Raw genomic sequence first — 15,585 nt, 5'->3', positions numbered from 1 at the left:
AAAAAATTGTGCTTATAAGTATTAGCTATTACTACTATTATTATCATTACATTTTAGTATGATGGTAATATAATGTAACTCCCACATCAGCCATACTTGCCAATGAAATTAATAGTTTTGAGAACATCACTTTCAAAAAAACAAAAGATTACCATCACTTGGCGTGTATTCTCCCACTATACCTAGTCCACTTACTATAAAGGGTAGGGATGAACTTGTTTCCCTGTTTTGCACATATGACAAGTTTATAGGAAGAAATTTTATTATTATTTGTATATTGTATCAAGCTAAATCTGAAACTCCCACAAGGTCACTGTAGAATTTTAAGTGACTCAAGTTTGTGTTTGATGAGAAAGTGTATTTTCTGCAGATCTGGGCATCAGGGTGGCAGATGGGTCGTGGCCATCAGCCACCCGTTGACGCCACCTGCCACTCACCCACAGCTGCCTGACCGCCCCATCTCTGGTTCCCTCTGACCCTCAGATCTTGGCGCTCTGTGCATGAGTGTGCTAACATCAGCAAGGGGAGCAAACACGGTGCCACTAGTATCCACTGCGTTCTGCTGGGTGTGCTATTTCCTTTCTCCTGTCTTCTTAAGACCAGTGGGGAGAAGTCTTCACTAGGCAGTCAGAAAACACCAACCAGTTCCTTCCTGTCCAGCCCTTCCATTCTCAAATTGAATTGTTATCCTTTTAGAAACAGCCCCACTGACAGTCTATCTATAATCATCTCCAAATTATAATATTAAAGATGCAATTTTGAATCAATTTTTTAATGAGATCAGGAGGAAAGTGGAGCCGTCCACTATTCCAACAAAGCGTAAAGCGTGTTTACCAACAGACCCAAGTATCTCCAGTTTCTCTGCTGTAAGAAGCCAAAAGCACAAACCTATGTTTAGTAATTAATGTGTTAGTATTTTATCTTAGTTGTAAAAGACTTCAATATCCAATGAATTCAATCCAATGTATCATACAAGCAAAACTTTAAAGTTTCAGATTATCAAAGACTTTGAAAGCTATAAAAAGCATTTATTCAGCCTAGTTGTTTTCTTAACAATTGCCCATGAGAACATTAAGACAAAATTAACCATCATTTTAAGTTATCTTTTTGCTGACAAATTGCAGCAAATAGTAACACAAACTTATTTAACCTTCAGTAATCCTTGATAGAATAAAAGTTTTATATTTCATTCTGATAACTCTAAAGACATGTCTATCTTAATTAGTCCAACAAACATAAATTAGTTTAAATACCAAATATGTTGCACCTAAGTCCACTTAAAAGTCAATCAATTTGTTCCCCACTGTCAGTTTTTTTTTTCATGTTTTGTGTGTTTTTTATTTTTGAGAGAGAGAGAGAGTCTGTGTGTGTGTGTGTGTGTGTGTGTGTGTGTGAGAGAGAGAGAGAGAGAGAGAGAGAGAGAGAGAGAGAGCAGGGGAAACCAGAGAGAGAAGGAGACACAGAATCCAACAACAGGCTCTGAGCTAGCTGTCAGCACAGAGCCCAACGCGGGGCTCAAACCCACTAACTGTGAGATCATGACCTGAGCCAAAGTCAGATGCTCAACCGACTGAGCCACCTGGGCGCCCCCACTGTCAGTTTTTTCCCTGGGGCTCTGGTAGGGAAATCTGAGGTAGGTGGTTTAAGTCCAAGGGGCACTCTTTGCTCCTTGATAATGACGGTAGAGGAGCAGGAGCCAGTGGCACCAGAGGCACAGAGGATGGTATAGGAGCAGGCTATGTGGGCTATGCCTGAGGTGGTGCAGAATCAGGAGGGGCATGGGAAGCAGAAGAGGTGAGGTGCTGCCAGCAAGGCTGGAGGCAGATAACAGCTCAGAGGACAAAGAAAGAGGACTCTCGGTCCTAAAGACAAAGCTCAGACAGATGATTAGACATATATTTTCTTTCCACCAACAAAAAGTGAAAACAGCCAGTCCATATTGGCCAGAGAAGACAGAGAATCTCCCTGAAACAAAAGGAGTTCTGGCAGCTGCTTAGGAATATTCTTTTAAGTCACTGTCCTGAGGTTTAGCGACTAACCACAGACAATTGGCTCTAATTATCATAGCCATTAATAATTCAGGGAGAAGCCCTCACATGCAATAAGAGTCAGACCACATTGTTTAGTCCTCGTAAGATATATTTCAGATCTTGAGAAGAAGCAAACAAAGATGAGTAATTTGGGGGAAAGAGAGAGCCATGTACAGGATCCTGGCAGCAACTTGTTTACAAGGGAGACAAAGGAGAGGGCACACAGAGAACAGGATAAAACCCAGGTAAGGTGACAGCTGAGCTGGTGTGTTGAGGGTCAGGGGTAAGGAGAGGGGTGCCCTTAAGCCCTGCAAAAGAATATGGACAGATCAGAGTTTGGGTACTGTGCCGTAAAGGCCTGACCATATGGGATTTCAGTCCATTTTCCCTGACATTTACAAAAAAAAGTTCTAATTGATAAATAGGATTGAAGTTTAAGGACCTGGTAATGGGCCATTTTTCTTTGTTTCCTACAGAGTACTGAGGGTATGCATTATTGCAGAAGATGAGTCCTTTCCTCATTAAATCTTGCAATCCAAATTGTCTCCAGTGGGTTAAGAGACATCTCAAGGAAGAGTTTTGGGGGAGTGAAGAAGAAAAGGCCATTACCATAATCCCCCTGAGTGCTGGGTGGCATCCCACTCAGGATAATATCTATGGTTCCTAGTATTCAGAGCAACCAGACCTTCCCTCAAAAAGTCATTAATGAATACCGGCCTGTCCTACTGAAGGGATGTCGTATCCCTGCACTTCCCCCATTGCATTCCAGATTACAAATTGGTGCCAGTGAACAGACTGAAATGCCATGGAGAACCTGCCATTTTTAACCCATGGAGGACACTAAAAAAGTTTTACAAGATGAAATTACCCGATATTGTAATTCAAGTAGTTAGTAAGGGACATTGATGAAGAATAGTAAAGATAGAAATCCATCATGGTCTAAGTGACATTCTAATATATGTAGTCTTTATAGACAACTTCCCTAGGAAATGGTCCCCAGTTGGATTTTAATTCAGTTGGTATTGTTATTGGCTTTGGCCAGTTCCCAGTGGAGGTCTCATGGCCAGAAGTGGCTAGACCAGGGATGTGGAAGGGATCACATTGGAACAATGAGGAGGAAACCTCACATGGGAGTCTTAAGGTTGGCAGCTATCCTAGTGACAGATGGCTGTCCCATGCTCAAGAAAGATAGTTTTTTATAAGAACAGGGATGACGGTGCTTGGGTGGCTTAGTTGTTTGAGCATCTGCTCTCAATTTTGGCTCAGTTCATGACCCCAGGGTTTTGGGATCAAATCCTGTGTCAGGCTCCATGCTGAGTGTACAGCCTACTTAAGATTCTCCCTCTCTCTCTCTCCCTCTCCCTCTCCCTCTCCCTCTCTCTCTCTCCCTCTGCTCCTCTGGGAAAGAAAAAAAAAAGAATAAGGATAAAGAGAGGGCATCAAGTTTCTGGGTCTTGTTACCGTTCTGGCCAGGGTACTAGCTTCCAGTCAAAAGGCAGGCCTTTATTCCTCCCTGGAGAGTAGTCACAGGCTAGAGGGCTGCCGCCTGAGCAATTGACATGAGTGTTCCAATAAGACCATATTCCTCGAAAAGCCCCTGGAGTGAAAGTAAAAGAAGAAAAGAGGGAGTAACTTATCAAGTCTGTACCAAGGCTCGAAGTCTAGACAAAAGAAGGGCCCCAGGTTGGGCACCAAAAGTGTTGTGGGGCTGCTGAGCAAACAGTCCAGAAAGAATTCTTAAGATCTTTTTGCTGCAAAAAAAAGTGCTTTTATTATAGCACTTTTCTTCTTATAGGGACAGGACCCCTGGGCAGAAAGAGCTGCCAGTTTGGGATTAATTTTTAAGCTTACCCGAGATAGCCTCTGACCCCCGAGGGCCAGTGTCCCGAGGTGGATCTGTTCCAGGTCCTCTGTCACATCAGGACACCAGGCGAGCTTTCAGATCTATTCAGCTCCCAGATTGGCCTCTTGCCCGGCCAAACTCGGGAGCCTAGGAGGTGTGACAAGTTCATTGTACCTAGAGATGAAGACGGAGTCACAGAGGGATAAATAGCATGCCCGAGCTCTTCCATCCAGCAAGCAGAGCGAAATTTGAATCTGTGGAGGCAGTTTCAGCATGGATCAGCCTTTCATGATCCAGGTTTTGACCTGGAATTTAATCATTTCCACAGGCAAAGAGCGTGCCAAGGGCTACTTCCCTTCCTGGAGTATCTTATGCTTCCCGGTTACTCCCTTGGACAAATGGGCCAGCAGAAAGTGAACTAGCAAGTTTTCTAATTTAGAAATCTGTGTCTTTCAAATGAAAGAAATTTTGTGGCTTCACTGAAAAAAAATCAGGAAATGACATCTCGTGCCACTTTTAGAAAAAGATGGGCTATAAATACATTTTAAGGAAATTTATTTAAGGAGCTGCTAATGACTTTCTTCAACACTTCTATGCATTTAGGGAAAATATGCACATTATCCACACAGGAGGCAGTGAATTCCACAGACAAATACAAATGACACCAAGTAAACAAGCATGTAACAGGTAGCAACTATCTATAACTCTTGGTCATTGTTGCAGGAAGCTGAAATTAAAATTATTAAGAAGAAAGAATGTGTGACCTACTGAGCTGCCATAGAGCTTTCTACTAGATTCCCAGTGATATGGGGCTCAAATGAAATAATATATGTGCAAAAGAGCTTTGAAAGTACAATCACAGAGTCATCCATCATTTTGTTTCCAAGGAGTTTTGAAAGATCCACCTTGGTGGAAATGGGCACAGTATGCAAATGAGGAAGCAGATGTGAGGCTGGAAGAGAGATGTCAGGATGTGAACCAGGGACCCTTTTGGAAAGTTAAGTGAAATAACACTACCTCTAAAGCATGAGATATTATGCAGACTTTAAAAGAAAGAGGCTGCCCTATATACACTGATGTGAAATGTTCTCCAAGATTATCTGTTAAGTAGAACAAAAGCAAGTGTGTGTAATATGCTCTTGTTTGTGTAGAAAACCAAAACTTATGCACTTTCTCACACACCTGTGTAAAACAGCCGTGGAAAAGGAAATCGAAGACTTGGTGGCAGTATTAACTTCCAAGAGGGGAACTAGTGGGCCATAAGGGTGTGACAGAGATTTAACTTTTCACTCAGCACCCTTCTGTGTCTTTCAAAAAAAATTTTTACCGTATGTTACCCATTCAAAACTAACTTAAAAAAATTTAATTGACATTAGATAGTAATAGGAGATTTTAAAAATTACTGGCAGAGGAACTCAATAAAAATAAGAAATTTGGACTTCACAAAAGAAAGTTGGAAGTCTCTGAGATTTTTAAGTTGTATCCAAAGAATGTATTCTATTTCAGTATACCAAGTTTAGAAAACCATTTTTTTAAATCCCATCCTCCTAGGAATCTAATATTGAACAATTTTCTTACAAGATCTTTTCTTCTTTTTTCAAGAAAGGACAGGGCTGAACAATAATTTTTCCCAAGTTCTTATGTACGGTTTTTATTATTTTCTTTTTATTGCAATGCTTAATAATGTATATTGTTTTTTCATTTTTTAAAAATAGTTTATTGTCAAATTGGTTTCCATATAACACCCAGGGCTTCTCCCCACAAGTGCCCTCCTCCATCACCACCACCTCTTTCCCCCTCCCCCTAACCTACAAGGAACTCATCAAACTCCACACCCAGAAAATGAATAACCCAGTGAAGAAATGGGCAGAAGACATAAACAGACACTTCTCCAAAGAGGACATCCAGATGGCCTACAGGCACATGAAACAATGTTTTTTCATTTTTAAAATTCTCCTTAGAAATAGCTTTTAAAATTTTGTATATAATTTCTGCCTTCACAAAGCATTACAGAGTAAGTTCTTACATTAGAAAGGCGTATTTCATAGCTTCTACAATACCTTGAATAACTATTGTCTAGCTTGTGTGAAAAGTCAAATGCTGTTTGTTCTCAGAAACTAGAGTTCAAAACCCTAAATCATTTGATTAAGAGGAACAGGAAATTGGTATCTTTGAACTGTGAGATTTTATAGACAAACCCAATTGCTTCAGGTTAGAATCAGTGCTGGTTGTAAATTATATACACAACAATGCTAACCTCAGTGATGAAACAAGTTGATCTGTATTTTCAAGGGTGCGATCTGAAAAATGCTACATATATCAGTTTTTCTCTGCTGATTATTAATAAATAAGCAGTTTTCAGTGTTATTTGCAAGGTCAAGACCTCCCTCTACTCCGCCTTAAGTGGCCCCTCTTCCCATACACATTTCTTTCCTCCATTATTTTAAGTAATGTTAAAGGAATGACAGTGACACATTGCTTACATAGGTTTATAATGTGATATTTTACTGTTACCCCTAGAATTCTAGATTCTAAATTGGATTAATAAATCTTATAGCAAAGTCAGCATTCACCTTTGTTATTTTTATTAAAAGGTCTCCAATAAATGGCAATGAAAAATGTAAAATCACGAGAGAGAGAGTGTGTGTGTGTGTGTGTGTGTGTGTGTGCGTGTGTGTGTGTGTGTGTGTGTGTGTGTGTGTATACAAGCTTCACAGATGAATAAGTACAGAGTGGATCATCAGGTGATGAACTTCCCCACTCTCTGGGCTCTGATGGATCTAAATCTGTCATTTTCTTACTGGTCCATGTGGAAACAAACAGCCAGGTTGAATGTGTTCCCATGCCTCCAAATGCACGTGTTCTGATCTTGCCCATCTTTGGGGAAAGGCTTTCTGAAGAGGCAAGGATTCATCTGAAACAACAAGAAAAGTCAGAAGTCATGTCCTACCTGATCCTTTCCCTGGCCCTTATTCCCCTTATAAAGATAATGCCATCATGTGAATGCATGATGCTATCTAGGGATGGCTTGGTGAACTGTGTTTTAACAGGAAGGGACTGTAGGCATTTTTACAAGTAATAGTCTATAGGTAATGTTTGCATTGAAGAAAGGCTTAAATATTTCTTTTCAACTTGGTTTGTCTTTTCAATTTTCTTTAAAGGTATGACATTGGTATTTGCAGGAACATATTTATTGGTGAACTTTGCTCCAAATAGAACTCAGTCTATCTCTGCAAGAACAGTACAGTATTACCTTGTTGGCTGGCAGTTCCTGATCTATGTGGTAAGAATTTTTTAAGAAATTTTTTTACTATCCCAGAAGCTATACTGTCTAGGCCACCAGTACCTGTAGATGTTAGAGAATGAATATAACCTTTTCTTCTTAGCATTCATATCTCATTAAACCGTAAATATATTTGACTACTACCAAAGTATTCAAACACTAAATCGGCAATAGAGCACCCCCAGTGTCCAAGTATCCTATTCTCAGGGGTGACCTGTCACTGGAACAATTTTCACAATATTTAAATCAGCAAATTCCAGATCAACATGTTTTAGAACAACTCAGAGTAAAAAAAAAAAAACAAAAACCCAAAAACCTCTCTTCCCAGGTCAAAAGGGAAATACCTGAAGACATATTTTACTTCATTGACTTTATTCAAAATAGATAATTTCTTCAAAAAAATGTTCATTGAGAACAATGTAACAGATTGGGGAGAAGTAGACAGCAGAAGGATAATACCAAGAGATGCGTAAAAGAGAGAATGGAATGAGCTGACACAGAAATTTGAAGCTGCTAACTGGGGTAGTTTATTTGACACAACGGCTGTATCCAGTCAGTATAGACAGGACGTGCTTGCGGCAGTTGGTATGTAACCTGTTTCAGAAGTCAGTTTACGTTGAAGAATAAACATATTCCAGGAAGAGCAGGTGGTATGAAGAAAACTGGGAGAGACTATATGAGCTTTTAACAAAGAACTGTATTAGTAAAGGAATTGTGAATTCAACAAGAAGAATCAAAGCACAGAGAATCATTACATGTTTAGGATTAGGAATGACTTTGAAAAGCTATCTGGTCTAGTCCTCTGTCATTAAAACAGATAAAAGAGTATGACCCTACTTTATGCACTTGTTATTCAAAAGTGTGACATTGGCATTTGTAGGGACATGTTTATTGGTGAACATTGCTCTAAGTGTAACCCAGAATATCACAGTGGGAACTACACGATATTACATTATTACCTTGCAGTCCTTAATCTTTGTAACAGGAATTCTATATATCATGTCATCTCTGATAGATAATTATGACCACGGGAACACAGATGCTTACAGGCGTTTTCTCTCTGTAGTCTCCCTCTATAGTGGTTCCTTTTACTCAGAGATAATGGGTTTCTCTGGGATCTTTTTTAACTCCTCCTTCGTACATACTCGTTAATACACTGTCCTATTTTCCTTCCCCTCTCCTCTCCCCTCTGCTCTCCCGGCCCCTATTCACTCCTCACTCTCTATCATCTGGTAGCTCCCCACACACACACACCCACAAACTGCCAGATGGAATTGCTTTTTCGGTCCTGCTGCTTCTTGAACCTTGTGCAGCATTTATTCATAACCCATAATCTTCTCCTTGAACCCTTCTCTTCCATGGCTTCCTCAGTTTATTTTCCATTTCTCCTCTTCCTCTGTGACTAGGCCATCCCATGCTCTTGGTGGGCACCTCCTTCTCTCGTACCAACCGCTCTTAATCTAGTCATGCTGCATATTCTTCCAGGGTTTTCTAGTGTGATCTCGTTGACCACCGCCATCATCCTTTAGAAAGACTTCCGAATCCAGATCTACATGTCTCTCGGGTCTCTTCTGAGCTGCAGATCTGTGTTCTCATCTGTCCACTTACTACTCATCCCTGCCTGGATGTCTCCTAGGATGCTCAGATGTAACATCTCAAACACTGAACTCAGTGTCTTCTCCCGTGAACTCTCTTCTTTTTCATATTGGAAGGCTCCCCTTCCCCTGTATATCAACCTTTAGGATTGGACCGCCTCCTTCCTGTTAGCCATCCTCAGGTCTGTCATACTTTGTGTCTCCCCTTAGCCCCATTGCATCTTCCTGCTTGTCCAGCAGACTCAGCCCTTTAACAATCAGATTTCATCAATCAAATACGTTTTTATGGTAGCCTACACTTGAAGTCCTACCAACATATTATTATTATTATTTGCCTACAGGCAAAACAAATTCTTCATCCAGTAAGAAAAAAGTCGCATAGTTTGTGACAAGAAAATGACTAGCCCAAATTGAATCCTTTGGAGATTAAAGATGCAGCAATACTTAATTTCCTGCAATAAGTAGCATTGTTTGATAATGACATGTCCTATATTATTTTAACACCAGAGAAAACATTAAAAAGAACAAAACTACTTTTTACTAAACCTTCTATTTCCACACACACGAAAAAACCTCTGATATTACTTGCATTTTGCCATTTTCCAAAGTCAGCTCTTAAATTCATTCATTCATTCATTCACTAGATCATTCAATAGACTGGACACCTGGGGTATGTAGAAGAGGTCCTGTAACAGGAGCTATACAGCCCTGGGAGAGACCCATATTCCCAAAGAATAATGAAAGTATATTTGAAAGTAAATGTCACCCAAAAATGTAACTAATTCCAGATACTTATAATATAGCATAAAGTAAATCTTTAATAAAGTCACATTTGAATAACACTATGGAGGAGTGCCTGAGTGGCTCAGTCGGTTAAGCGTCCACCTTCAGCTCAGGTCATGATCTCACAGTCTGTGAGTTCGAGACCTGTGTCGGGCTCTGTGCTGACAGCTCAGAGCCTGGAGGCTACTTCGGATTCTGTGTCTTTCTCTGTCTCTTCCCCTTCCCCTCTCATGCTCTGTTTTTCTCTGTGTCTGAAAAATGACAAAATCTTAAAAAAATTTTAATGACACTATTGGCTTTAGACTCTAATGGGAACATATCTACATTATCTTAGCTTGGAATTTAATCCATTATATGTTACCTCTCTAAAGACTCCGAAGTTACCAATTACATGCTAAGCTCTTGAGCTGTAGTTTGGCTTAAATCTGTTAAAACATCAAAGTAATTAATATTTAATCCTTGGAAATGGAAGTTTCTGTGCTTTTTCTGCACACCATGACTGCAGAGATCATAATTACAGCAATTAAGGCTATTCTTTGAAGGATCATTCATCTTGCTGCTCTTGTGTTACACCGAGTGTAAATGCAGTACCTGAATTGCTTTAAAGGACTGATTAAATAACTAATAAAATGGATTAAAAAATATTTTTAGAGTCTGAATAAGTTTTACATTTCTCAGAAGAAGATTGTAAAATTGTATCCGAGACTGGCTAACAGCACCTCCTTGTCTCGTGTGTTTGCCTGCACCAGCCAGATGCCCATGTCACATCCAGGTCCGTGTTACCTGGAAGGCTTATGTGAAGTGTAAGCCTCGGAAACAAGGCCCAGGAGCCTGTCCTCTGAACTGGTTCCCTTTTCAGCAGGAAGAGGATTTAGTACTGGCTGGTGAAGCATGGAGTGTCCTTTGCTCACCCGCTGAAACAGCCTTTCCCGGCCTGCGTTCGCAGATGGCTAGTCCCACCTGGGGCTCGCCGAAAAGCAAGTGCATTTTCAAGGTTAAACTTTCTTAGAAAGATGCTGCTTAACATGGCCGTCTCTGAGAATTCATCTCTGTTCACATGTTCAAAGCCAGAAGTCCTTTAGGAAACAAAGGGACAGAGTTGTTGACCACGAGGTCCTTTTCCTAAAGGACCTTTTTTTTTTAACATTTTTATTTATTTTTGAGAGACAAAGAGAGACAGATCATGAGCAGGGGAGGGGCAGAGAGAGAGGGAGATACAGAATCTGAAGCAGGCTCCAGGCTCTGAACTGTCAGCACAGAGCCCGACACGGGGCTCAAACCCACGAACCGTGAGATCATGACCTGAGCTGAAGTCGGACACTCAACCAACTGAGCCACCCAGGCGCCCCTCTAAAGGACCTTTTGTTGAATAACACCTTTTACTGCAGTCTGCAGAACCCGAATGAGGAAATTTCAGCCCTGAGCCTCAATCCCGTCATGTTCTTCGGCAGGCTTAGTTGTGGCCATTTTGCCCACCCACATTTTCCAACAGAGTATTCAAATGGAAACTTCTGTTGCGCACATAGTATCCTTCACAAAATAATCCGCATGGTGCTCATTTTCTCTCCCCCAGGCAAACAATTAAATCAGCAGAAGCAGGGGACGAGCCCTAGTGTTTGGTGTCATTCTGTACACCAAACCTGATTATTAAGTCCGCCTTTGTGGCAAAGCTGCTTCAAACTCCAGCACCAGGTGTTAAAAACCTGAAGGGGAAAGAAAAACTGTTTTCATACAACCTCAATATCTACTGCATGAGGTTCATTTGCTTTGCTGCTGGAAGCATGTAGCGTTTGCGTGTCTGCCCTGGGCACACTTCTGCAGTCGCAGCGGCCCGCACTCAGGGGCGGGCTGAGCCCTGCATGAAGCTCTGACAGTGTTCTGTCCTTTACCTGTGTGGCAGCCCCACGTACTGGCAGACGGCGAAACTGAGGAAGGGAAGTTCAGTAACCTGCCCAAAGCTACATAAGTACTCAGTGGCAGAATTCAGACCAAGCAGCACACCTCCAGGGTGCATGCTCCAGTCCATTTCATGAAACAACTCTCTGTGCAAAATTAATAAAAGACGACTCCTGAGGATCAAATATGTGCCCAGACGGCCCTGGAGAGGGCGTTTGCAGAGCTCATTTCTTTAGGGCAAGGAAGCCCTCTCAAAGTCTACACTTTCAAGGAACGACTTGGTGAAAGAAGATGAGATAAACATGGGCTCAGAGTTTTGTACTGGAAGGTGAGCATCCAGTGGTGAAATTTTGTGTATCCCTTTTGTCATGTCATCCCGTGGTCTGCCCGTGCTCTTCTTGCCACCAAAACCAGGGTGATGAGTGCCTTTAAATCTAATTAGATTGGAGAACCCGTCCAGAAAACCCAGAGTCAGTTTGGAAAACTCATCCTGAAGATTCTGTTCTTCTGGAAGGACTTCAGGTACCAAAGCCTCAGTTCGTTTCCTAATGCTTCCATAACGAATTACCACAAACTCAGTGGCTTAAAACAGTACAAATTTATTATCTTACAGTTTCGAAAGTCAGAAGTCCAACATGGGTCTCACTAGGCTAAAATCAATTTCTTGGCAGGGTTATATTCGTCCTCATGCCTCTGCAGGAGAATCGGCTTCTTGCCTTTTCCAGCTCCTAGAGGCCACCAATCTTCCCTGACACTGTTCTTTCTCATGCTCCATCTCTCTCTGACCATGCCCGGGACGGTTCTCTGCTTTTTAGGACTCGTACGATTATTTCGATTATGTCAAGCCCTCTTGGATAATCCAGGATAATCTCCCCATCTCAAGGTCTGTAGCTTTAATCAAATCTCCAAAGTCCCTTTGCCATATCAAGTAACAGACACACAAGTTACAGAGATTAGGACATGCACATCTTTGGGGGGTTATTCTGCCTACTCTGAGCCTTGGTTTTTTTACGTGTAAAAAAGCACCTGCTTCCTGAGGTTGTGAGGATTCGATGAATTGGTGCAAGTAGAGTGGGCAGTGAGCCTGCAGTTGAGTGCTGTCATTATTTCTAACCTCTGAGGCAGCAATCAGCAAAGCAGCCTCTCCCTGGGTCTCAGCAACCCGTAGAAACCACAGCTGCTTTAATAGTGATATTTTCAGAGAGGCGGAAAAAATGTTGCTAGGAAAAAATTAACATTAATTCATGCTGCTTGAATATTTTATTCCTGGGAACTCCGTGACCTCTTGCCACGAGGCAGAATCCAGGACAATGACAGCCGTTCTGTGAGTTTTTGATGCTCATGTTAACCACAAAGATGGAATTTGAAAAAAAAAAAGTCATATTTGATATTTAGGGCTGATAACTACCCTCATTTCCCTCTTCTCCCCAATTTAATAATCCCTCTGCTAATAGATTTGGCTAACACACTCTGTACGTCAATGCAGGCCAAGCCGCCTGCCCTCCAGTGACAAATGCAGTTGTCTCAAATGTGGCTGTGAGCTGTTGTTTGTAATTGTGTCGGTGTGAGGAATGGAAGCCGTGGCTGAGAGGGGAACGGAACTGACGAGGGTATTTCTGCTAAGGATCGATGAGCTGCACAGAGGTGGGGACACCCGACCCACGCTGTGATGATAGTTTTGGGGAAGACAAAGTGATAGGAATTCAACAGCTTTTGTAGCATGGCTTGATTCAATTAAAGACCTGGCAAAGAAGTTCTGTAAGAAAAAGTTAAAGTAATTGGTTTAATTTACCAGGAAAAGACTGAAGGATGACTTAATCTTCCATATGAGATGAAAGGTTTTTAAATGAGGAAGATATGGTCTTGCTGTTTTCTGTGTCCACAGAGGATTCAAGGGGGAAAAAAAAGAACAAGCAAACCTTGAACTGAAACAGTAGAGATTCATGTTGATTTAGAGAGGGCTCCATAAGTAAAATATCACCCTGACTGTAGTGAAGTCCCTAATTCTAGTAATTTTTAAAAAAAAAATTTAGTGGTGGTGTTTTTACATCAGAAGAGTAAATATTCATAGTTAAAATTTCAGGCCAAGGATACTACCTCTTCGAAAAAAAAAAAACCTTTGCATCAAGCTATCTTAAGGACCTCAAAAAAGAAAAAAAAAGTTAAAACAAAAGTAAAACTGAGAACCCAAAATTACATAAGGGTTTTCTTAAAGGTAGGAAATTTTAGACATTCAGTCAATTAATATTTATTAAACACAGTTTATTAGACATAGGTCTGTTTTTTGGCAAGTTATTCATAATAAATTTAAAATGTAAGTTATTCATTAATTCCATAGATACGTATTGAGTAACCAATTATGCCCAGGCACTAAAGACTATAGCCAACAGGGCAGATGAAGTCCTGTTCTCATGTGCTAGTTGGAGAGACAGACAAGAAACACATAAATGAACAAACGGGAAATATTCCAGTTGATGATAAAATGCTTTACAGTAGACGAGAGGTGGCTCTGTTAGAGCAGTCAGAGAAGACTTCATGGAGGAGGTGATGTTTAAGCTGAAATTTGAGTGATTAGAAGGAACCATTGAAGGGACATCAGGGAAGGAGGCCGGCAGCTCCCAGCAGTCAGTGCAGAGGCACAGAGGCAGGAGCAGTCTGAGTTGCAGAGAACTGGTGGGGGGGCCTGTGGCCGCCAGAGACGGATCATCCAAGGTTTTATTCCTAACATGATAGAAAACCATAGGAGGTTTAAGCAAAGGAATGACTGGATGTAATATGTATTTCTACTCCATATATCATCCTGGGTAAATCTCATAAACAAGGCACAGTGGGGGGAGGGGGTAAGGCAAGTAATCGAAAGCAACTACGATTCTGCAAGTATAAAGTCCAAACGTGCAAAAATAAACAAGATGCTGTTGGGGGATACATGAAAGGTGGTAAATTATAAAGAAAGTGAATAGTAAACACAGAATTCAGTGTAGTGGTTGGTGGGAGAGCCTAGGAGGAGAGGACTGCAATCGGGGTATGGGGCACAGAAGACCTCAAACAAAGTATTGGTGGGTCCTCTTTCTCTGGCTGGGTGCAGGGCACATGATTACTTGTCATATCATGGAAGCACCTTCTATGTGTATCATATACATTCTCTGTGAATGACCTAGTTCTTTGTGCAAATTGTGCTTTTAAATGATTCCTCTGGCTGTTGAGTGGTTGGATTGTAGAGGCAAGAGTAGAGTCAGAGATAAACTGGAAGCTATTACAGCGGTCAGAGAGGGCAGCAGGGAGTGAGGGAGAGGAAGGAGTGGCTGGCTGGGGCAAAGAAGCGTGTGGTGATGCCACTCTTCACAGGGTGAAGGCCCCTGGAGGGACAGGTGGGGAAGGAAGGCCGTCAGGAGCTTACCGCCTGCATTCGTGCTCTACGGCTATTAAATGAGCATGTGGAGATGTCTAGAAGACAGTTGGATAAATGAGAGCAGAGTGGCCCATCTCGGCATCATTGGCAGATGGGTCTGTGGCTGAGGCTCCGTCTGTTCTCATATGTTTGTAGTTGTCTTTAGGAACACGAGCCACCCTCCATTCTCATAGGAGAACTGTTGCAAAACCAAAGAGTGGCATTCAGAAGACTCCGTGTAAAATACTCCTTTTCATCTTTTTCACTTCTAGATTTTAGAAATATTAATTTTCTGCACCCTCCTCTATTTCCATAAAAGAAGAGCAATGAAGCACATGGTGATTCTGCTAAGCCTGGTGGCGCTTCTAGGTAAGAACGTACTGTTTTCTCGTTCTCTAGTCTAGCCGTGCTAAGTCAAAAAGAGATTAGAAGGAGAACACTTGAGCATTCTGGTCCTTTCTCATTGTTTCTACTTTTCAACTCTGATCTGTAGAAAGAATCCCAGGCTCAATCATGCAAACTGTATTTTGCACCTCATGGCTACAATCGGTATCTGTTTAATTCCTTTAAAAACATGGAAGGGTTTTTACTTCTGAGTAATTTTATTTGCTCTCCGACAATTGGAAGATTTTATTTCTTAGGATATAATTGAAAAATATTAAAGGAGGAACAAATGAATGAACCCAACTGAAATTTTTGTTTCTGGAATTACTTACTAAGATATGGCCAATATGAAACGTAAATGTAAGCAGTATGATTTTCTTAAA

At 41.3% G+C, this 15,585-nt stretch overlaps 1 protein-coding gene across 1 annotated transcript in view; it reads left to right on the top strand.

Moving 5' to 3' along the window:
• Positions 1–15,585, top strand: part of NIPAL2 (NIPA like domain containing 2) — a 78,694-nt gene that overhangs the window by 44,943 nt on the left and 18,166 nt on the right. Inside the window, exons 5-6 of the mRNA XM_029923741.1 lie at positions 7,035–7,156; positions 15,091–15,187. Coding sequence (XP_029779601.1) covers positions 7,035–7,156; positions 15,091–15,187 — 219 coding nt within the window. The remainder of the gene's footprint in view (positions 1–7,034; positions 7,157–15,090; positions 15,188–15,585) is intronic.

Source organism: Suricata suricatta, chromosome 15, assembly GCF_006229205.1.
Source record: "Suricata suricatta isolate VVHF042 chromosome 15, meerkat_22Aug2017_6uvM2_HiC, whole genome shotgun sequence".
NCBI classification, from domain to species: Eukaryota; Metazoa; Chordata; class Mammalia; order Carnivora; family Herpestidae; genus Suricata; species Suricata suricatta.
The sequence above is the reverse complement of the archived record's forward strand: the minus strand, read 5'-3'. Positions and strand labels throughout refer to the sequence as shown.